Source organism: Copadichromis virginalis, linkage group LG10 (genome assembly GCF_057382275.1).
Source record: "Copadichromis virginalis isolate Kocher_CV1m ecotype Utaka linkage group LG10, C_Virginalis_male_GT1.1, whole genome shotgun sequence".
In the NCBI taxonomy this organism is placed as follows: Eukaryota; Metazoa; Chordata; class Actinopteri; order Cichliformes; family Cichlidae; genus Copadichromis; species Copadichromis virginalis.
In genome coordinates, this window is record NC_140627.1 from 11,729,132 (window position 1) to 11,752,146 (window position 23,015).

Below are 23,015 nucleotides of genomic sequence, written 5' to 3' on the forward strand. Positions count from 1 at the left end.
AGGGGGTTATTTATTTCATGATCACAAAAATAAAATGCCATCACTACATGTCAGTCATTGTTTTTTTGGATTATTGTTTTAAAGCCTTAAGTTGAGTGGACAGGTCACATTCTTTATTTATTTAATTATATTTGCCAGAGGTGACCTTAAAGTGGAGACCCGATGCTAGCTAGCTTTGTTAGCATGATAGCATGACACATTTATTAGCTGTACAGGTGTATTGCACAGCCACAGGTTCCTAGAACCATAATATTATTTCCCGTAATGAAAAAAACAAAAACAAAATGCTAACACAGACTTCTTTTCCAGGACTGAAAAAAAGTGATTAGCCACTTGTATACAGCTCATAGCTGTTAGCTAATGAGCATGTGAAGGCGCAGTCAGATATAGGTTTGCCAACCGTCCTTTAAAAAACGGAATGGTCCCGTATTTAGAAACAAAAGTACACGTCCCGTATTGAGCTAATAAGGGACGCACTTTGTCCCGTAATACAGTGAGAATCAAAAGTAGTCTATAAATGTTTATGGAATTAACGCTTTGTTTGAAAACATAATTCCCAGCCCCTCTCCTGCTTTGTGACCAATGAGCTGATAGCACACTTATGACAATTCGAGTATGACAATTCAGATTACCGCTCATCTCATTGGTCGAGGAAAGGTCGCTTACGGAGAAAATACCGGAAGACAACAGATCCACAACAACAAGCATGGCCAACAAGGAAACAAACGCCGACACTGCGGTGCAAGTCTCGGACGACAGTACACCTAAAGCTGGGCAGACACTGCGATTTTTTCAGTCACGTTATTCAGCTCCTGCTCAAACTGCACGATTGACTCGCAGGGGTTAGAAGTTGGTGGGTCACAATGCAGGGTCTCACACTATACCGCCCGATGCTCTGATGCGACCTGAGAGCTCACACTGTGCCTCCATAAAATGAAGGTTATAACAGAAAATCTGTCGCTTGCTCCCTCTGTCTTTCACTCACACAGACACACCACCACCACCATCAACTTTGCTAAATTGCTAATGAAAAACATTGATCAGGCAGCTGTGATTGAGCAGCAGTGTAAATCCAACTATTTTCACGTTTGTTGTGGTCGTGATAATTTTGTGATGCATCTTTTTCACCGACGTTTACGTGTTTGCACGTGAGCAGTGTGAGCGGCTGTGGTGACACCCTCACGAGCGATTGATGATCGGGAGCTGGTCGTGAGGTGTTAATCGCTTCTCGTTACCCCACGTATACTACACGATGCACGATGAAGGCCAAAATCGGGCCGATCACCAAATCGGTCGCACGACTCAAAAATCGTCTCAAAATGGGCCAAAAATCGCACAGTGTAAGCCCAGCATTAGAGCAGCAATGTTTGTTGCTCAGAGAAAGAAAAGAAGGCTTCAAAAGTACAGGGAGGAATGGGAAAAGGAAAACACCTGGCTGGGAAAATGCACGATAACACCTTTAAAGCGCACTGCACTGTGTGCCGGCACACTTTTTCCATAGGCATGCTTCTAGTGGTGGGCACATGAAGAACATGAGGGGCGTGAAAGCTCGGGGAACCCTTAACCAATTTTTTGTCCACCAGGCCACGGCAGAAGCAGATATGGTATGTAAACACTGGTTTGTTTTTTTTAAACCCTCTGGTTAAGGTTAATATGGGTATGTGCAGTGAATATCAGCGCTATGTGGCCAGAAGTGTGATAATATAATTTATTTTGTGTAATAAACAACTGCAAGGATAGATGATTACAACAAATAGATCACTAATACATAAAAGTAATACATAGATTAATAATGATGATGAGTTAAGATGCGTAATCATGGGAACAAGCCGGTTTACAAACAGGAGCAGCTGATTAGCGTTAGAAAAGCTGAAATAATACCTCAGCTGAAGCCAATTGTACTAAATGCACTATATGTGCACTGTTACAAGAATATTTTTCGTTCTATTGTTTTCTACTAATTTATATAATTTTAAGTTAAGCAGGACAGAGTTCTTTTAAAGAAAGATTTACTTATATTCTCAAAAGTTAAGCATGACAGGCTTCTGTTTAAGAAAGAGACCTGTTTTACTGTGTTAATGTTGTCATTTTGAGCTAAAAACAAATGCCTAAATGATCATTTGTTTCCCATATGGTCATATCACAAAGAATATGCATCTGCTTAAATCAAATTCAAGTCAAATGGTTAAAAAATAATTTCACACAAAAAAAAAGAGCTACAAAATTCACCACACTGGGAAGGGTGAACTGGCCACGAGGTGTCCCTTATTTATTTTTTCAGGGAGTTGGCAACCCTAGTCAGATATGCCCCTTCCTCACCACTTGTGGTTTCAAAACACCAACATGGCATCTTGTAAATAGGCAGTACTTACTTACTAAATAGTAGTAAATGATGGAACATGTAATCTATACCACTACTGTTGTGCATTTATGACTCACTAGATAAGCACTGATTAGGCTCTGTTCATGAACAGAGTCTATTGATGGATGAATCTTCTCTCTGTGTTAGGAAGCACCTGCTTTTTTGACTACTACTGAAATGCATTCGGCTAGCCATGCCTAGCTTCGACCTTCAAGGTAAAAAGAGCATTATTCTACCTGCAGGGCTTACAGCGGAGCACAAACATTTGTTGATTGACAGTTGTGCCGATATTGATGTTTGTGTACAACTATGTGATAAAGAATATGGTCTGTTGTTTATTACAGCTCATCCAAGAACTCCAGATTTGGTGAGTGACGTATTAGTATTTTATTAGCAGGACAAATAATCAGCAGGTCATTTTGTTGCTGCCATATAATCTATGGATGCTACTTGCTAACCAAGGTTGCTAGCGTTAGCTAGTACGTTAGCACACCACTCTCTCATCAATCAGATTTTCAGCTCCAAATGGCACTGGCACCACAAATTTAGCTCACAGGCAGAGTTCAGTGACTTTTCCTATGTGTCAGCACCTACCCGTCACAGAAGACACCGTGCCTCTAATAAAACATAACTTAAAGTCTGGATATAACTTAAAGTGAATTAAATAAATAGTCATCCTCAGCACATTTTTCATGAATACCAAAATTAGCAGTAGCAATCCCAGTGCCTTTTCTTACCGGGCTGCAAATTTGTTTAATTCTGTTCTAAAGAGAGTTTCTGGAAATGAGCTTGTTTTCAGAATTAGCAGCATTTTTTTTCCACTACGTTTTTGGCTTGCTTCCTTGTCCAGTAGGGTTGCCAACTCCCTGAAAAAATAAATAAGGGACACCTCGTGGCCAGGGCCGGGCAACCCAGTTGTCTTCACCCTTCCCAGTGTGGTAGCTCTTTTTTGTGTGTGTGAAATTATTTTTTAACCATTTGACTTGAATTTGATTTAAGCAGATGCATATTCTTTGTGATATGACCATATGGGAAACAAATGATCATTTAGCCATTTGTTTTTAGCTCAAAATGACAACATTAACACAGTAAAACAGGTCTCTTTCTTAAACAGAAGCCTGTCATGCTTAACTTTTGAGAATATAAGTAAATCTTTCTTTAAAAGAACTCTGTCCTGCTTAACTTAAAATTCTATAAATTAATAGAAAGCAATAGAACGAAAAATATTCTTGTAACTATGCACATTTAGTACATTTGGCTTCAGCTGAGGTATTATTTCAGCTTTTCTAACGCTAATCAGCTGCTCCTGTTTGTAAACCGGCTTGTTCCCATGATTACGCATCATAACTCATCATCATTATTAATCTATGTATTACTTTTATGTATTAGTGATCTATTTGTTGTAATCATCTATCCTTGCAGTTGTTTATTACACAAAATAAATTATATTATCACACTTCTGGCCACATAGCGCTGATATTCACTGCACATGCCCATTTTAACCTTAACCAGAGGGTTTAAAAAACAAACCAGTGTTTACATACCATATCTGCTTCTGCCGTGGCCTGGTGGACAAGAAATTGGTAAAGGGTTCCCAGAGCTTTCACGCCCCTCATGTTCTTCATGTGCCCACCATTAGAAGCATGCCTATGGAAAAAGTGCGCCGGCACACAGTGCAGTGCGCTTTATAGGTGTTATGGTGACCTTTTCCAGCCAGGTGTTTCCCTTTTCCCATTCCTCCCTGTACTTTTGCAGCCTTTTTTTTCCTTTCTCTGATGGAAACAAACATTGCTGCTCTAATGCTGGGCTTACACTGTGCGATTTTTGGCCCATTTTGAGACGATTTTTGAGTCGTGCGACCGATTTGGTGATCGGCCCGATTTTGGCCTTCATCGTGCATCGTGTAGTATACGTGGGGTAACGAGAAGCGATTAACAACTCGAGCAGCTCCCGATCATCAATCGCTCGTGAGCCGCTCACACTGCTCACGCGCAAACACGTAAACGTCGGTGAAAAAGACGGCGCAGCACGGCTGTGCAGCCTGTGATCTGGACACAAGCGATGGAGGCACAACTTGTAGAACTTTGGAAAGCTCATCCGAGCCTTTTCGATGTGGCATCACAAAATTATCACGACCACAACAACCGTGAAAATAGTTGGATTTACATTGCTGCTCAATCACAGCTGCCTGATCATGTTTTTCATTAGCAATTTAGCAAAGTTGATGGTGGTGGTGTGTGTGTCTGTGTGAGTGAAAGACAGAGCGAGCGACAGATTTTCTGTTATAACCTTCATGTTATGGAGGCACAGTGTGAGCACTCAGGTCGCATCAGAGCATCGGGCGGTATAGTGTGAGAGTACATCGTGACATACGAACTTCTAACCCCTGCGAGTCAATCGTGCAGTTTGAGCAGGAGCTGAATAACGTGACTGAAAAAATCGCACAGTGTTTGCCCAACTTTAGGTGTACTGTCGTCCGAGACTTGCACCGCAGTGTCGGCGTTTGTTTCCCTGTTGGCCATGCTTCTTGTTGTGGTCATCTGTTGTCTTCCGGTATTTTCTCCGCAAGCGACCTTTCCTCGACCAATGAGACGAGCGGTAATCTGAATTGTCATACTCGAATTGTCATAAGTGTGCTGTCAGCTCATTGGTCACAAAGCAGGAGAGGGGCTGGGAATTATGTTTTCCAACAAAGCGTTAATTCCATTAACATTTATAGACTACTTTTGATTCTCACTGTATTACGGGACAAAGTGCGTCCCTTATTAGCTCAATACGGGACATGTACTTTTGTTTCTAAATACGGGACGATTCCGTTTTTTAAGGGACGGTTGGCAGCCCTATTGTCCAGCTTCTGAGGTTGCCACTTGGGCCTAATATCATGTTGTGTTAAGGTAACTGAAGTTTCTTTCTTTTTTAAAAATTTGTACTTTTTCCCGAGTTGAGATCGATCCACTGCTCATCCAGTCCAAATGTCAAAGTATCCTTCAGCAAGATACTAAACCCTGAGTTGCTCTCAACACATCCATCGGCATGTGAGTGTGTCTGTGGACGTTAGATAAAGTGCTTAGATGAAAGTGTTGTATGAATATGTGTGGAACTGGGTGAATAAAACTTGTAATAAAAAGTGCTCTGAGTGCTCAAACCGAGTAGAAAGGTGCTATTTAAGTACCGGTTCATTTACCATTTATTGTCTCTTGTAAAACACCCAACTTATCAATACAAAACAGATGGAGTACTGCTATAAATTCTGCATTATGGCAAATGATACAAATTCTTTAACTCTGACTATTCAAGCTGAATGATGCGTGAACACATCTACTGGAAGATTAATGAGTTGCATAATTTATCACACATCAAAAGTAAAATATATATTAACCCAAAATACTGTGACATTAGTGAAATTGCTGCATTTTTCCAGGTTAATGTTGTAAAGTCAGTCCATGTCGGCTCTGAGTTACGAAGCTGCTGATTTTGTGTTACCTTGAATTCATAAGACTCCTCAATGACCACCTCCAGCCTGGTGTGCTCTCCCAGACATGGGCAGCCCATCTTTGACACGTCCTCCGGACCCACTGCTGTCTTGTTGTCATTAGTGTCACCTAGGGCAGCACAAGAATAAACTATCATCCAGGATTTCCTACATGGTGCTTGGATGATAATGAAAGTCAGTCCTCTGTGTGTGCTACGGTCCATTACAGTGACTCTGAGTGACAGATCAGCCAATCATAATTGGTAAACCCAACGCGAGAGATGTTGGGGAGACACGTATTGAAATAAATAAAACACGGCAGTCTGCATATTGATACTCAAAATTTAATCAAGAGCATAAAAAGTACTTGGAATAGAGGATTTAGGTTTATTTATGTCAGTGGTTTTATTTATAATAGTGGATTATGTGAATATGTATTCTGTTATTTATGTTTTGAATTCTCTACTTAGTAATTTACTTCAGGGATATATTCTTTCTGCATTCATTACTGGCTTATCATTTCTTGTATGTGTTTATTGTCATTATGTTTAATAAATAATAAGCAGAATCGTATGTTATTAATATAAATAGGTCTCATAAACAGGACTTTCCCAAACATTTTCTGACTACACGTCACATTTTTAATATATCCACAGTACTTTTAGGTTGCAAATCATCAGTCATTAAAATATGATCACATTTAGCAAAGAGTCTGAGTGAGTATTGATATGAGCACAGTTGTATTACAAGTACTTTTTTGATGTTAGTTAGTTTAATTTAACATGCAATTGCAAAAGCAGCTATTGCACAGTAATTACAGCTCTCTTCCACAGTGTGTCTTTTCTCCTTCCTGTTAAAAGGGAGCTTTTCCTGGGGTGGCTGTAGCTCAGGTGGCAGGTCAGCCACTAATCAGAAGGTCGGTGGTTCGATCCCAGGCTGCACCCTGGCTGCATGCCAAATATCCTTGGGCAAGATACTAACCCCATGTTTGCCTACTGGTGGTGGTCAGAGGGCCTGGTGGCGCCAGTGTCCGGCAGCCTCGCCTCTGTCAGTGCCCCAGGGCAGCTGTGGCTACAATGTAGCTTGCCATCGCCAGTGCGTGAATGTGTGTGTGAATGGGTGAATGACTGAATGTAGTGTGAAGCGCTTTGGGGTCCTTAGGGGCTAGAAAAGCGCTATACAAATGCAGGCCATTTACCATTACTGTCGCCAAGTGCTTGCTTATAGGGGTCATCTGATTGTTTTTTTCTGTATTATTACAGTATAAAGCTCCTTGAAGCAGCCGTTGTTGCACTATATAAATAAAATTGAACTGAATTGAATGATTAATAATAATAATGGATTGGATTTATATAGCGCTTTTCAAGGCACCCAAAGCGCTTTACAATGCCACTATTCATTCACTCTCACATTCATACACTGGTGGAGGCAAGCTACGGTTGTAGCCACAGCTGCCCTGATGCAGACTGACAGAAGCGAGGCTGCCATTTCGCGCCATCGGCCCCTCTGGCCAACACCAGTAGGCAGTAGGGTAAAGTGTCTTGCCCAAGGACACAACGACCAGGACAGAGAGCCCAGGGATCGAACCGGCGACCTTCCGGTTACAGATACGCTTCCCAACCCCCTGAGCCACGGTTGACTGTAAAAGCTCTCAAAAATAACATTGATGAAATACAATGACATTTTTACTCTAACCCTGAGCAATTTTAAGTACATCAATTAGACTTTCAGTCTTCATGAATAAGGCCTGATGAGGAAGTTTGAGATTAGTTGTGCTGTAAGGTTTAATCTGCATTAATCCAAGCATTTAGTGCACACATTTATCTCAAGCCACCAAATAGAGTGACATATCACTCTGCACATGTAGCACACAGTGATGTCATCCACTCACCGTGTCTCTGTCCCACCTCCAGCAGTATGGGCTCCTCCAACACAATTGTGAATGTCTTGTTTTTCTCGTACTCCTCATCATCAATGATCTTCACATTCAGCAATTTCCTAAAGGTCGAGGGGTCAGGGGAACAAGGAGAAGCGGATTAGCTTTGTTTAGGGGAAATAAAAGTAGCTGCCCGTATGAGTCAACCTGCAGTAACCCTCTGTTATCTAAACACGCTCAAAATAGATCCCAGGCAGGTAAGAGCAGCTTCCAATGCTGAGACTATGCTTTCGTACACATTCAAATAAAACCAGAGTAGCTAAGAGGTAGACTGCCTACACAGTGAATCATGAAACAGATCTGTTAGATAAGAAGGTGGAAGCTCAACATTTCCCCCAAATTGACAAATATCATGCGCTGCCGAACACTACGAAGAAAAAAAAGACTAAAATATAAATTTTCCTAACACCCCACAAGAGGGCGGACTCCTTCTGCACCATTAATTCCATTAGAGCACAACTAAAGCGAAATAGCCCACACCCCTCCCACACACTCAAGTTAGAAGTCATGAGGAATTGAATTATTACCTTTGTCTCTGTGGAAATTATGTCACCTATCTACACAGGGACTCATGATAAGACATATATATATAGTTTGTGCTCTTAAATCCGAGAGCTCAAAAACGTGAGGCTGCTTTGTCAAACTGTGACCGACATATTTTCTTCAGCCCTCTTCGTTCGCCCACACTGTCACAGCTAGTCTCTCTCTCTCCCTCTCCCTCCATCTCCCTAATGATATGTGGGTGGCTGTCTATTTCTGTCTACACATATACACTCAGGGTTTGACAACACGCATGAAGAGCTTTTGCTTGCTGAGGAAGAAGAAGTTTATTTTAAACAGCAACGATACGTCACTGGCTGTCTAATGTCAGGCTAAGTCATGCCAGTGGGAGCAACGTGAAGCGCAGCCTGGAGACCTCGCAACAGGAACAAAAGAGTTTGTGTGCATGGTATATTTGCTTTGAATCGCCGTGCCGGGGCCTTGAAATAAAATGTGAAGGCTCTGCTGCTGTGGATTGTGCTAATGTAGCAGCCATTTTGACATTACATCACATTTTAGGCAGACACTGTTTGTCTTGCCGTAGCGTACCTAGATAAGCAGAATATACAGACGAACATTTACATTTTCCACTAAAATCCAAACGAGAAATTAAAGGCTGTCGAGAAGCAGCAGGGGCCCGGGTTCATTTAATGCATCGGGCTGATTAGCTGGCAGTCTAACTCTAAACTGCTGCCACAGTTTGAAGCTCATTTGCACTGATTTCAGACAAAAAGAGGTGGGTGATAATGCAAAACGCGAGAAAATCAAAAGTGACTTTTCAAAACAGACTAAAAAACAGCTGTGGTGAGATTAGTTCTCCTGCTTTCTTAGTTTCGGTGAGTTGGTCCTTCACGTAAAGTAGTTCCATCCCTCTTTTAAAAAAAATATATTTTACTTGAATCAGTAATACCTTTGTTAGTATTTCAAAAGCATTAGCAGCGCAAATAAACCAAGCAAAACTGAGTGGCTAAAGACAAGCAGTGCTTGCTAAAGAAAAGACAGTTACGAATGGAAGAACGGATGATTTAATTATTGCTACACTCCAGTCCTGCACACTAGTCTGCAACCATCTGGAAACCACTGGTCACCAGAGAAAAATGTGTATTCCCCTGGCTGGTTGGTGCGTGTGGTAGGTTGTTTGCTGTCGCTAGGAGAAACTGGTGGCAAAGTGCTGCTTCACAGTCTGTATTAGGTTGGTGTAACTGAGGCCTAACACACAGCAATCTCAAAAGCCACTGGAGGCAGAGATGAGGAGAATGTTCTGATATAAAAGCTACCTCTGTTGTAGTGACTGCATGTGAGTCTGTGTCTTTTGTTCAGTCTCTGTTATGTTTCCTGTTTTACTTTGAAAGTCCATGTCTCATGTTAATGTGTCTAGTTTTGCTTCCTTTGTCTCGTTAGGCCTGATTTGCCCCAGCTGTGTCTCACTCCTGTTGCCCTTTCCCTGATTGCTCCCTCTGTGTATTTAAGCCCTGTGTTTCTCTGTGTCTGTGTTGCAATCTACCGTTTATTTTGCTGTGTGTTTTGTCAGTCCACCGGTGTTAGTTTATTTTGATTTTTTCCAGTTATGTTATGTTTGAGTTCAGCATTAAAGCTGTTTCGGTTTAAGTTTGTCTCTGGAGTCTGCACCTTGGGTCCTATTCCTGTCTGCACACAGCCGTCACTTAACATTCTCTGCTGAGATTTCACTTTCCAGATCTTTTTTTCTATGCAGCTTGCTTATAATGTGAAGCCTCTGATGAACAGGATGTCACTCTTGTCATTCTTAACTAGGGATGGGTATCGAAAACCGGTTCTTGTTGAGAACCGGTTCCCACTGTTTCAATTCCTTGGAATTGTTTGCCATTTTTGCAAACGATTCTCTTATCGATTCCAGTCGCCCCGAATGACGTCACCACGTTGCGGAGCGTCATTTACCTGGCAGGAAACACGGCACGTAAGCGGCTCAAACGCTCAAAAGTTTGGTTATACTTTACGAGAACGGATGACAACAGGGCAGCTTGCAATACTCACACACAAAATAAAATCTATTCAAGCTGAATTTATGCTTCAATTCTTCAAAGAAAATCGTACCACCAGAGTTTGAAAGTTGCAGATTCTTTTCAAACGCCTTAAAAGCCCAAAGCTTAAGAACATATTTCACATTTTTAATTTTCATGCGCACAGTGGTTCTGTCGTTAGAGACTCTGACCTGCAGCAAGAATGTATGCTGCCACATTTCTGCGTAGAATTTGCGTTTTTCCCCCCTGTGCCTACTGAGTTTTAGTCCTGGTGATGCAGTTTTCTCCCTCAATCCAAAGACACGCTTGTTAGACTGACTGGTTCTAAACTGTCTATGGTTGAGAGTGTGAGTGGTTTTGTCTCTCATCACCACCCAAAAGCAGTTCAGATGATGAAGTGATGCATTTTTAATTTTAAATGTTTCCAGCACGTAAATGACTACCAATGAAAGCATGTAAACTAATCAAAATATGAAATCAATGAAGTTCTGCCTTCATCTTCACTGTAAGTAAAAATAATCACAATTTAGCTGATTTAGCTAAAAAAGTTAGCTAAAGTAAACTAAGTCAGACACCTGCTAACTAGCTAAATACGTTAAAGGAATAGTCTCACATTTTAAAAAAATACGCAATTTTGTGTTCTTGCTGAAAATGAAAATTGATGACAGTTTAATGTCTGCACTCAAATTATTAAAGTAGAATAGCAAGCAGTCGACTTAGCTTAGCATGTAGTCTGGATGGAGGGAAACAGCTAGCCTAGCTGAGCCCAGTCTACAGCTAACAACACAGCTCTCGCAGGTCAGTTTAGATGATGTAAAAATGTAAGTTTGTGGATTTCATCTTAAAGTTACAGATACTCATCATTTTATATGAACTTCATTATACTTTTGGGCTTTTGATGATTTTTTTAAACTGTTCTTTGTTCATAGTGAAATGATTATACAGCACACATCTATAATGAGTTTGAAAAAACAAAAGAAAAAAGAATTGGGTCCACAAGTTTGAATTTATATTAGTATTAGATATTTTTTAAACCACACAGTGTCAAAAGCATCATATCCCCCGTTAACATTTGGTTAAATGTCCCTTAGCAAGTTGCACATCAACAAGATTTTTTTTGGTAACCATTAACAAGCTTCTGGCCTAATTCTGACATAATTCTGTCTGATGTTTGTCTGGGCTTTTAATCATAGTCCTCATTTTTGTCATGGTAAGTATGTAAACCTTTGACCACAGCTGTACAATATTCATGCTGAGCCAGTTATTTACAACGAATAGAACTCCCTGCAAAATCATAGTTGTTCTTTTTTTATTTTAGCACATTTCCCAAAATGTAAAGTTATCTTTTAAAATTTGTGGTCCTTTATAATTTCCTTCGTACGCTTGGGTTTAAAATGTTCAGTTTAAAAATACATTTTCTAAACAGCACACAGTCCTGCTTTATGAGCCCTGTCGCTGCAAGTCAATGTAAACTCTGATTATTACAGACACAATTGGATTTTATCAACACTGTAAATCCTTGGCTTGCTCCATATCACATTACACTGCGGAGCCATCAGCCATCTCTGCTGCCCGGTTGGCTCAATTCCTGGGAAAGTTTCTGAGTAGCCGCAGTGGTATAAACCTCCAATTGCGTCTGTCACACAGACAATATTGCATGCATTCTAAAGATTGATCTCTGCTCTATCTGCAACAACCGTAATCTGTTCTCCATCTGCCTGGCTCTTTTTGCAGTTGTCTTACATTTACTGAGAGTATGTTGAATGCTAAAAAAAGTATGCCTTGTTTGTAAATTAATTATCAGGATTAGTTTGACTTAACCAGAGAAATGAGAAAAAGGAGGTTGGTCATAATTGTCACCTACAGAAAGAAAGCATCATACATATCGTCTGTGACTCTTAAAGTAGTTCTGTTTTTATTTGGAGGTTCCCTCTCCTCCACATTTTTTGTCGGTTCCTTAAGGATGCTCCAGTTTCCTCCCACAATCCAGAGGCATATACAGTAAGGCATGAGGCCCGGAGACTCCAAACTGCCCACAGGTATGACTGTGTTCACTCTGTAGCCAGAGAGAGTGTCTCTAATTTCTACCCTCTGCCTGCTGCAAAGAAAAAAAAAGAAAGCTTCTGCCCTCCCGAGACCCTGACAAAAATTAAGCCGGCAGGGAGACCGAGTGAATGCATGACAGTGTGTCAAAATCCACAGCTGGACCTAGCACCTCCGTTCATTTAAAGAGCCATGAATCAAAGTGGCATGTTAGCATCTGCCTACAGTGCTGAAGTGTCCTTGAGCAAGATATTGAATCTCAGCCAGCTCCAGAGAGGCTGCAGTGTAGCTTATTATAAACAGAAAGCAGCTGCATTACATTACATTACTGTGTCTCCACTGTGTTGCTGGGTTATTATGTAGAGAAAATTTCTACAGAAAGAAACCCGTTTTGACATTGATAATAACAAATTATTCCACCACTGATAACTTGTACTTGCAAAAATGTGTGGCAACATAATGGAGAATGGTCTGAACTAATAAGCACAGGGAGAGACAAGTGGGACGAGGAGAATTTGAAATTCATTTCTACCCTGCAGCCGTGTTAGCTGCTCCCCTGAATTTAAGCTCAGTGGTAAATTTTAATGTCAGCAGGACAACACGCTGATTCTCCTCAGGTGTACTGTGTAACATGTTCACTATCTCAATTTAGTATGTTCACTTGCTAATTTGCAATAAATGTAAAGCACGGTTGGCTTTGGGAAGGATTTTGACCAGAGGGATGCTATCACTTCATTACTGTTCCTCTAGAGGTGAGCATTAACTGGTGGACCTAATTTCGTAGCACTAATTGCAGAGATATTACGCTCAGAGATACAAATGTTAACCTCATATCAGCACAAGAGAAAACGTTAGGCCATCAAAGACATTAGGATCCATCCTCCGAGAACCATGACTGTTTGTCTGTACAATATTTGACCCCAGTACAAAACACATTGAGATGTTTCATCCACTGGGGATCACAAATGTCTATTATCCATTAAAAGTCAAGAAATTTCACAGTGAATTATGGTGGTGCACTGATTGACAAACAGTGCCGTCCTTTGTGACATGGAAGCAGGAAGGCTAATATGTGATTAGCTCTGTGGCTACTTGAAAAGTTGATTTGAAGGGACAGGATACGCAATAACTGCAGTTGGATGTTTTCATTCTTTTTAATGAGGATTTATAAAGAAGCTGCATGCCAGAGGTTACGCCAGGGGTCTGAGTCTGCCCAAAGCAATTCCTGTTTTCCTGTATGCTGTCTACACTTTCTTATCAATAAAGGAAAAATGCCATAAAAAAGTTATTTAGTTATAGCTTCTGTCTTCTTTGCAGCAGTTGCTAAGCTAAAGGCTAACAGCCCAAACATAAACAAGAGTAGCCTACATTGCTGGTTTTTCCACATATTTTTGAGACTACCTCCAAGTTACATTAAACAGCTATAATATGTAAACATTGGTCTGCAAATGTTTTGTGTTAATGTTACCAAGCCCTGAATCTGTTTGTCTTTCAGGAAGTTCTGTATGTCATCGAGCTTGAGCACCTCAGGCGTGAGCGATAAAGAATATCAGTGTATTGATTTTCTTTTCAAAAGTGATCCCCTTCTATCTGTTTTATCTTAGCTTATGTAACTGCCCCCATTATCCACTTCAGACTCAACTAGTGCATAGAGGCGCATATTTGAGGCACTAACGAGAACAGATATGAGATTATGCTACATACGAGCATCAAAGGGTCTATTGCAGATCTTCCTCTAATCCATAAACACAGAATGTAAAATGGCGCTTGATGTCAGCTTGTTTATTTTGGCTCAGGTTTGTGTCTGTACATCATAATTTATTTACTGCAGAGCAGAATTTCAATGGTAAATTATTATTTATATGCATGCCTAGATTTTAAACTGCTCCTCCTGGCTCCGCATCAAAAGCTTAAAAACTTGGCTTCCTCTTTTGCTCCTCTGCATGCTCAAATATTGACGGGGGAAGACAGATGTACGTGAGCACAAAGACACACAAAGCTTGAGACCCTGTAACAAACACGCAAACACAGAGGTGCCCAGAGGACCGTCGCCGAGTGTCATCTCTTTGTCGCGAACAAGCGGGGAAACACTCGGGTATGAAAAGCCAGCTCGGTTTTGAACGATGAACTTTGGCAGCCTGCTGAGCAGTAATGAGCGCAGACGTGCATTTAACACAGAGAGGGTGTGAGTTTATAGTCTCGGAGAAACAAATAGACGCATACAACGACGGCGACGCTTCAAGATGATGCCATTTCACCTACATCTTTTAACAGGACTGACTGGCATAAAGAATTCACACGCTGCGTAAAGAGGAGCACAATCTGGCCTGGCAGTCTTCGACTTAAGCTCTCCAAAAGTGGTGAACTTTTGGCTCGGCATCAGAGTCAAACATTAACACCTTCGGGTGGCACGCAGAGATGAGCGCATTTCCAGCAGCAATATTAGAAAACTCATTTAGATTCAGCTTAAAAGATAAGTCAGCTGCTCGACCTGGCAATTTCGATTCAAGATCTGAGTCAAACCTTTCCCACCTATGATCAAAGTACTCCCGCATTCCACTTTAAGTCCTCGCTTGCTATTCCGAGGAGGACAGGAGTAGCTGAACACTGCTTTGGCATTTTTTTTCTGCTGGGTCTGGGTTTTCTTTTCATCTGTTTTCTGATAACAAACTGTCCTGCCCCACTGGATCCCACTCTCCACAGTCACACCCCCAGTCCTCTCCACTGCTGCACATCGACTGTTAAGGGAAGCATGACTCCAGATATTATGAAGTGTACTTTCACTGTCAGCTTTCTACAGTCGAATGAGCACAGTCTTAGCTCAGTAGGTGAGGACTGTATCTACTGCTCGGTCTCTATTTGAATGCAGATGCCAGCTGCCTGCCTCTCATTTCACATTGTTATACACTATTGACTCATTAACTGCAGCCTCTGTAGCTGACTGCGCTATGAGGGGAACTTTTGGGACCCCTTTAACCCCTCTTCACTCTCTTTAATTGCTTTGGATGCTCAAGAAGCTCTTTTTAGTTCCCCTTTGGAGCGACAAGTTGCTTGATGTGGGTTTAAAGCAGATTCAGCACTCTAATACGGCCTTAATTATACACATAGACTAATGCATAAAAAGGAGAAAAAGCATAGATTGTGCGCGAGGAAACTGCTAAAAACAGAGCAGTATATTCAAATTTCACCTGCGCTGCGAGGCAAAAAAAAGAAGAAAGACAAATAGGGAGATCTGCGTTTTCTTTGACACCATGTATTCACCTGCCTTTCCTCCCACTCGGCCAACCTACACAATACACCTACGCACGAGCCTCGCGCAGACGGATGCATCTGACACATTTGATTCCTTTGTTTCGTCCTTTGCCGTGCAGTAAATCATTTTGTAATGAGCTCGGTACGGTTGAGGGCATTTTCTTTCTTTTTTTAAAGTAAGCAATTAAAAAAAAAAAAACATAACCGTTCTGTGTAACTGCCAGGTCTTTTGCTCATCTCGTCATAAAGCAAACACTACAAGTGTACTCATCATTCAGCCAGCCCTTTCAAACAGCGTTCAAGTGAAAAAAAAAAGAAAGAAAGAAAAGCTGGAAAAACATCACTCTTCCAGCGCTCTCTCACTCCCTCGCTCTCTGCACTCTGCCTCCCTCATCTTTTTCTCTCCTCATCTCTGCTGGTGCATCCACGAATGCTTTAACTAAAATAACCACACGGGCTCCAGTGCATGCACCTGTTTTAGTAGCTGCCGTGCAAGTCACCTGTCTGATTTTTCCCCCCTCTTCTACTCTGTTGCTCGTGTGGGCTTCCTTTGTTTTCCACAGGGAAGTCTTTAGTGTTGTGCATTACAATGAGCTTCAACAGAACTTCCACAGAAATCCCAACAGGCTGCATTTAATTCATTCACAGGAAACTGTTTCTGGGTTTCATCTTCCTCTTCTCCTCCTTTTTCTTGTTCTTTTAAATCTCCACGATCTTTCATTATCTGCCGCATAATTATATCCTCTTATCCTCCCACATCGTCCCTGCGAAAAGAGCTAAACTTCGCCGAGCAAACGTATCTGTGAGTCATAAAAATAGGCCTTTCATTCGTTACCAGAATAGATAACTTACAGTAATCTAGCAGGACAGTTTAATGTACCAATGTGTGGGCGGTGATGTTTAATCAAGTGATGAACAAGAGGAACTGGCACTCACATGGTCTCATCGTTCTGAAACTCCAGCTTGCCGGACACCTCTTCATAGTCCTCCCCTGCTTTGGCGGTCCCCTCGACAGTGTGGTAGGGCACAGCCACTTTTCCCCGTGCCCCGGATGTCCTGTGAACCTTCACCTGCATGTTGCCAACGCTCTCGCTGACCCTTGTGGAGTTGCTCTCAAACGTAAAGATGCCAGCGTGGTCGTCGTCATAGATGGTGACGGTGGCGATGTGAGGATTGCCCAGTGCCGCCTTTGGAGGAACATGGGAGGGAAGGCCCACCATGCTGTTGCTGGAGGTGATGGAGCTCGGCTCCAGGACTGAGACCTCGGCTCTGTGCACGATGCGCGGGTTGCTGAGGCGTACGTAGAAGTGCTCGTCCTCTTCAAAAATGTCATCGTCAATCACGCCAACAGTGAACTCTTTGGTTGTCTCGCCAGGCTTGAAGACCAACGTGCCCTCAGCAAACTCGTAGTCTGAACCTGCATTGGCAGTCCCGTCCTCCGTCCGGTATTCCACCTGTGCAGGGAAAAAAAATTTCATCAAATATGTAGTGGCTGGAGTTGTAATAAAAATATTAATATTAATACTTTATGCCTCAGGCAGTTAAAGGTGATTTAAAATTGACCTTGAGCATTTGCAATCTCTGTGCTTTCCCCCCTCACCTTGACAGTGCAGCCACTTTCTCCTCCGTGCCGACTCACGGTCAGCTTTAGTGAGCCGCAGTTCTCAAAGCACTGATAATGAGAGTCTTCAAACTGCAGGTAGATAGTGTTAGGATCTTCCTCTTGCCCGCTGGCCTCGTGACAGCTCACCACCTTCCTGGCCTGGTCAGCTGCATGCTTTTTCAGGATGTTCCCCGCTCCGATCATCATGCGCGTAGCTTGAATGCGATAAAAGGCCCTGCTCTTCTGCTGCTGGACCAGCACTTGATAGTTGGCCATCTCGATGAGCTGCTCCATGTCCTTATCTGGGTGCCTCTGTTTTAGCTCTTTTAGAGTACGAGCCATCTCCCTGCGGGCCTCTTCTTCTTGATCTTGTTCTGCGCTCATCCCACCACTATCCTCCACGCCCTCCAGCATCCCATCCAGAGCCTCTTTGGGGTGAGTGTGAGAGTTCACACCCTGTCCATCCATCTCCAAGTCCATTTTAGTGAACATGGCATCTCCCTCTGACTCGATGATAATGCCGCGGGTCTTGTCGGCTCGGTAGCGCTTGTGGACGTACTTGTAGAAGAGCAGGCGGCGGTCTGCGATCCAGGCTTGCAGAACGCACAGGGGGAAGAAGAGGAAGGTCAGGACTGCTTCCCAGACTTGCACTTCTCCGGGGGAAAACACTGACAGGATGAGATACAGCCAGATGTAGGCGAATATGCTCCAGGCTGCGGTGACAAAAAACACCCGCAGGTGTTTTATCTTGCGGGTTTCATTTTCTGGCACCACATAGACACAGAGAGCAATGATGATGAACATGTTGAAAGCAGCACTGCCCACGATGGTGCTGGGACCCAGAGCTCCCGCTTCAAAGTTATGGCCGACTACTTCGATGACAGACAGCAGGATCTCTGGTGCCGAGGAGCCCAGGGCCATCAGGGTCAGGTTGGAGACCGTTTCATTCCAGATGCGCACAGTGGTTGTTGTTGTCTCACCATTAGGCTTCTTGATGGTGATCTCCTTTTCTTGAGAGGTGATGACCTCGATAGAAGACATGAACCGGTCGGCGATGATGGACATGCCCAGGAACATGTATATGAGAGCGGCAAAGTAAACAATGGCACGTGCCACCTTGTCACCCACTGCGGGGTTCTGGGGATTCCACATGGGCAGCACCACGCCCTCGGAGCAGTTGTCATCACTGGAGCAGTTGCCTGGGCTGCTGCCGATGTCATCATCCCTGCTGCCGTAGGAGAACCGGGTGACTCCCGGGAGGAGAACCAGCAGAAGAGAGATGAACATGCATGGGGTGGCAGGTGGAGAGCAGTTCAAGATACGCTTGTGTAGAAACATGATGGTGTGGTGATGCTTTGAGTCTTCTAATGCTAGAGATCAGTGCACGTGACATGTGAAGGTTCGCATGAACCTCTGAAAGACAGGAAAAAAAAAGAAATTTGCCTGGTGGATGAGAAAGCCACATGTCAGATGTTCATTATTCAGTTATATTCTCAAAATAACCCCAATATGGCACCACAAAAGTGCTCTTTTGTATGCAAATGATGTGGGATCCATCAGTTTCGTTGGTCCGAGTTTAGAGAGCCAGAAATATTGGCACCTACTAATCGTTGAGTCACTGGTATTGAACTACCCTGTACGACTCCCACACATATAATGTGGTCATTCTGTGCTAAACCGCAGTGAAAATGTTACCCTTTGCACCTGTAGTATCGAGGGAAAAACTGACTCAGTCCACCCGGTACTGTCGAGTTAGATGGGAGTCCAAAAATAATATCCACTGGCAACGAGAATAACAAGAAAGGAGCAGTTGTTCTTAGGTAGCCCTACTGGTACATATATTATAGGATGATTTAAAGGAGGAACAGCTCTAGTGTCTAGAGAGTCCAACACACTTCTCAGGTCTAGTATGAAATATAAAGCTGGATGCCTGAGTGCAATTCAATCATCACCACCTTACCTAAAAGAATCCATTCCACATGCAGTAATTTATATTTGCCAACATAGTTTCTCTGATTAAGTCAGACAGAGCATGACAGGGTGGAGTGGGGTTGCAAAGCAGCATGCATATGCACAGCAACTCGTGGGCTGGCTGAAGCAGCTTTAATACCATGTGTTATATGAAATTAACCAGACTGACGCTTAGATGGGTATCAGCTGAGAAATCCACAGATGCGGGCTACCACTGAGATCAGCCAATCTGCCGTTTAGCTTAGTTTAATTTAGTTTAAAATTTTACATAAGCAATGGAAACGGCATCAGGGGACAAGTAAAAACAATTCCCCAGTCCGCCCCCCCCCCCCCCCCCCCCCCCCCCCACCAGCAGTATCTTAATGGCCTGAATAGACATTTCAGGGAGTACTGTGCTAAACTCTTCAAAGGATTAACATCTTTGAAAAAAGAGGAGAGGGAAAGATGTCTAGTAATGTGTCTGGTGTTTTCTAATGAAAATTTAAAGACCATCCTTGTCTCAGAAATAGGTTGCACACCTACAGCAGAAGCAGTCTGGCAAAGCTGCATGTTTGGCACCTGCTCTCATTGACATGCAGCAGTGAAAGGCAGCATTCTCCAATCTGACCTGCATAACAGTAGAGCACGGTTTCGATCAAGGCTACATTTCAGGGTGAAGTGGTGCAGCACAGATGCAGGAATTAAGCCGTCAGTTTTTTTTCTTTCTTTCTGCTGTTAGCTCATAAATAAGTGACTAACAGATTGTATTTGTGCAACAACAACAGCAACAGCCCGACACCTGTCTGCTGATCAGATTGAGCGAGTGAGATCAGCACCATGGACAGCGACTCCTGCAACAGGCAGCTCCAATCAGGGACAATGAAACAGTCTTTTTTTCGGACTGAATGAAATATCCCTCATTACTGTTATGTGAAATCACATATTGATATCATCACTGATTCCTTCACTTTCGAAAGCAGATTTAATTAATACGTTGCTTTCATCTGGCACACAATCCTGCACAAATTTTGAGTGGGTGATGTTTCTATGGCAAAAGCAAGATCTCCGACTGGTGGAAATGCAGGAAAACTATAGAGAAAAAATGTCTCTTTCTGTTCTGTGCAGTATTTAGTGATATGTTTTCCTCACTAAAGTCGCCAGGCAGCAACAAGTAAATGAGATACTGAAGCACATTATTCATTTCCCCTTAAGAATACAGATGTTTTAATTTTTTAGTCAACACAAGCACACACTCTGAAATCTCCTCACCTTCGTCACATTACATCTATTCAAAGTGTGCAAGTATCCAGTGCAAAACTACAGTTCTCTGATCTGCTGATTTCTAACATGTTTGCAATTAAAAGCCCGAGTGCAACATGAAGACTTTACCAACTACTGGCAAACCCAGCATGATGCCACTTTCCATCTAACAGAGTTACTAACCTTCAATAATTCCATAGTATTTAGTATTTAGTATTTATTTATTTATTGTCATTGTCAAGAACAATGAAATTGCGTTTGGGGCTTCCATACAACCCAAAAAAAAGAAGAAAATAATAAATACCCCTTAAAACCCAAGTGTACATAATTATCCAAGCCTTTAAAAAAAAAGCAGACCCAAATTAAATTAATCCTCAAACATGTTCTTGTTTGCTAAGCAAAGGTCCAGGGTTGGCAAGTAAACACATAATGACTCACACTTTGATGCCTGCACTTGTTTTGTGTGTAAGCGTGTGCACTTTTCAAATGGTGGCACACTCAGTTTGTATTGAGACGCCTCATGAATGTCATCTCTGCTATTTAGGGAAGGAAAAGTCATTAGAATCCATAAACAAAAGGAAAACAGAACAGAAACATGGAAGAAAATGAAAAGAAACCGGAGTTTCTCGAGATGTTGTTTTGAGCTCAAAGCACACTCATCAGTCTAAGCACTAAGACAAGTGTTACTGGATTTACATGCAGCTGTTAGTCTAAGAGTCTAGTATAATGGGGGGCAAGAAAAATTCTCATGCAGGGGCTTGCTTAGTTTCTTTTCTTTCTTTTCTTTCTTTCTTTTTTTGTTTGTTTAGCTTATAGTTATAGTTCCTATTTTAAACATTGTGAGAAACTATATTACTCACCTGGATGCAGCTGTCAGTGAGTCAACCCAGAGTGGAAGTTCTAGCCTCAGGAGATGAACTTATCTTTCATGCTGCTCTGTGGAAATACAGCTTATCTTAAACGAGCATACCACAAAGTCCGTTTTTAAAACCATCATGAAAGTAACGAGTGTTCCACATCGGAGAATTTTGAGAAGCTTTAAAAAAAAAGAAAAAAAAAGCCATAAATGTGAGCCAGTAGCAGCACAAAAACACAAAACACCGCTGTTGCAGATTCGAAACAATTCAAAACGCTAAGTTAGAAACAGATTCTGAGACGGCTAGGTAAGTGATATTACAGAGGTAGAATAAAAAGGGAAAAAGAAAAAAAGATAGAGCCTATTAAATGATCAGTACGCTGAGCATGAGGGACAAACAGACCGGTCCATTTGGTGCGCACAGCTGCCCCACTGATACTCACGGAAAGCCCAGAATCTCAGTTGGATCCTGGTCACAGCGTGGCTACCCTGCACCAGTTCAACAGAGGAAGACACCCCGTGTGCCATTCACACGGCAGGCTGGTGTAATGGTGTTGGCTTGTTGCTGGTGTCTTGGAAATGACGCGTAGTTTTCCCCGGTGCTTGTTTTCTTTCTCTCTCCTTTTTCTTTGACAAGTACCCTACCTCAGCAAACTTAACACAGCCGGAATAGTTCCCCTCATTAAATTCCCATTGTTCCACCACCGCGACACCCTCCGCAAAGCTAAGTAAATTATTCAAAAACCACAAGGCGCTTTCAGCTTTATCCTTTCCTGACTGCGTGTTGATGCGTAAAATAATAAATTAAATTACACCAGTCCAAAAAAAACAACAACAAAATCTTAGAAAGTATTAATTTAAAAAAGAGAGAATTTAATTGTATTTTCTATTTCCGAAAAATAAACTGAGTGCAAAAAATTCCCTCGCTCTTCTGCCTGAGCTGGATAACGCAAGGAACCAAACAGGGCTGCACATGAGAGTGGGCGTGAATGAATGGTGAAGGATTGAGAGGACGCAAACCACACAGTACGCGGATCAGGACAAGATGGATATCAAGCAGAGGGATGGTGGCACACAAGAAAGAGGAGTGTGAGTGTGGTGTGGAATGGAAGTCTTGTCTTACTCTCGCGGTGGGCAGCACTGGCACAAGAAACGACGAGCGAGAAAGGGAAAACAGTAACACTGCAGAAACAGGGGAGGGGAGACGTTCAGAAGCAGCGCTACACGCACGGCTGGTCCTCCTGACTGCGCATCAGGAGACCAGGATTAATGATCATTTCCATCAGAAACCCTTTAGAATGTTTGCTCATTATCTTGGTTGCCCATCAGCACAAAAAAACCTGCTGTAAGCTAGAAGATAGAGAGCTGATCTTCGTTTTTGACACTCCGAAATCCCAGATGTATCTGCCCGTACGCCTGCTGTGGGCTGCCGTTGTTGTAGTCTGGATGGTTACTTAGAGACAAAAAAAGAAGAAGAAAAAAAGCGCATAGTCTCAATAGTTTTTCTTCTGACATGTGAATTTAGCCTAACATCACTTTAAAAGATGGGAGCCATGTGGTTGATCTACTGTTGGGGGAAGACAAAACAAAGTAAATTAGACTTTCATTTGAGAGAAATAAGACACCACCATCTCATGTTGCTTCTATCTGGTCAACAAATCTAAATCCTAGAGAGAGAAAACTGAGTGCTTTGTCATTGTGATCTGTACCACCACTGGGCCAAAGAACATGACGGGCTTTG

At 42.4% G+C, this 23,015-nt stretch overlaps 1 protein-coding gene across 2 annotated transcripts in view; it reads right to left on the reverse strand.

Annotated features, from left to right (window-relative positions):
• The window catches only part of slc8a4a (solute carrier family 8 member 4a), a 30,233-nt gene extending 7,530 nt beyond the window's left edge, over positions 1-22,703 (reverse strand). The window contains exons 1-6 of one of the 2 annotated variants that reach the window (XM_085469818.1): positions 21,718-22,703; positions 21,279-21,349; positions 17,206-18,621; positions 16,542-17,059; positions 7,726-7,832; positions 5,846-5,964 (exon numbers count right to left, since the gene is read on the reverse strand). In XM_085469818.1, coding sequence (XP_085325944.1) covers positions 5,846-5,964; positions 7,726-7,832; positions 16,542-17,059; positions 17,206-18,546 — 2,085 coding nt within the window. In that variant the 5' untranslated portion in view covers positions 18,547-18,621; positions 21,279-21,349; positions 21,718-22,703. Of the gene's footprint in view, positions 1-5,845; positions 5,965-7,725; positions 7,833-16,541; positions 17,060-17,205; positions 18,622-21,278; positions 21,355-21,717 lie in introns of both variants that reach the window. The other variant, XM_085469817.1, reaches the window with a different exon arrangement.
• Between the last annotated feature and the right edge of the window lie 312 nt (positions 22,704-23,015).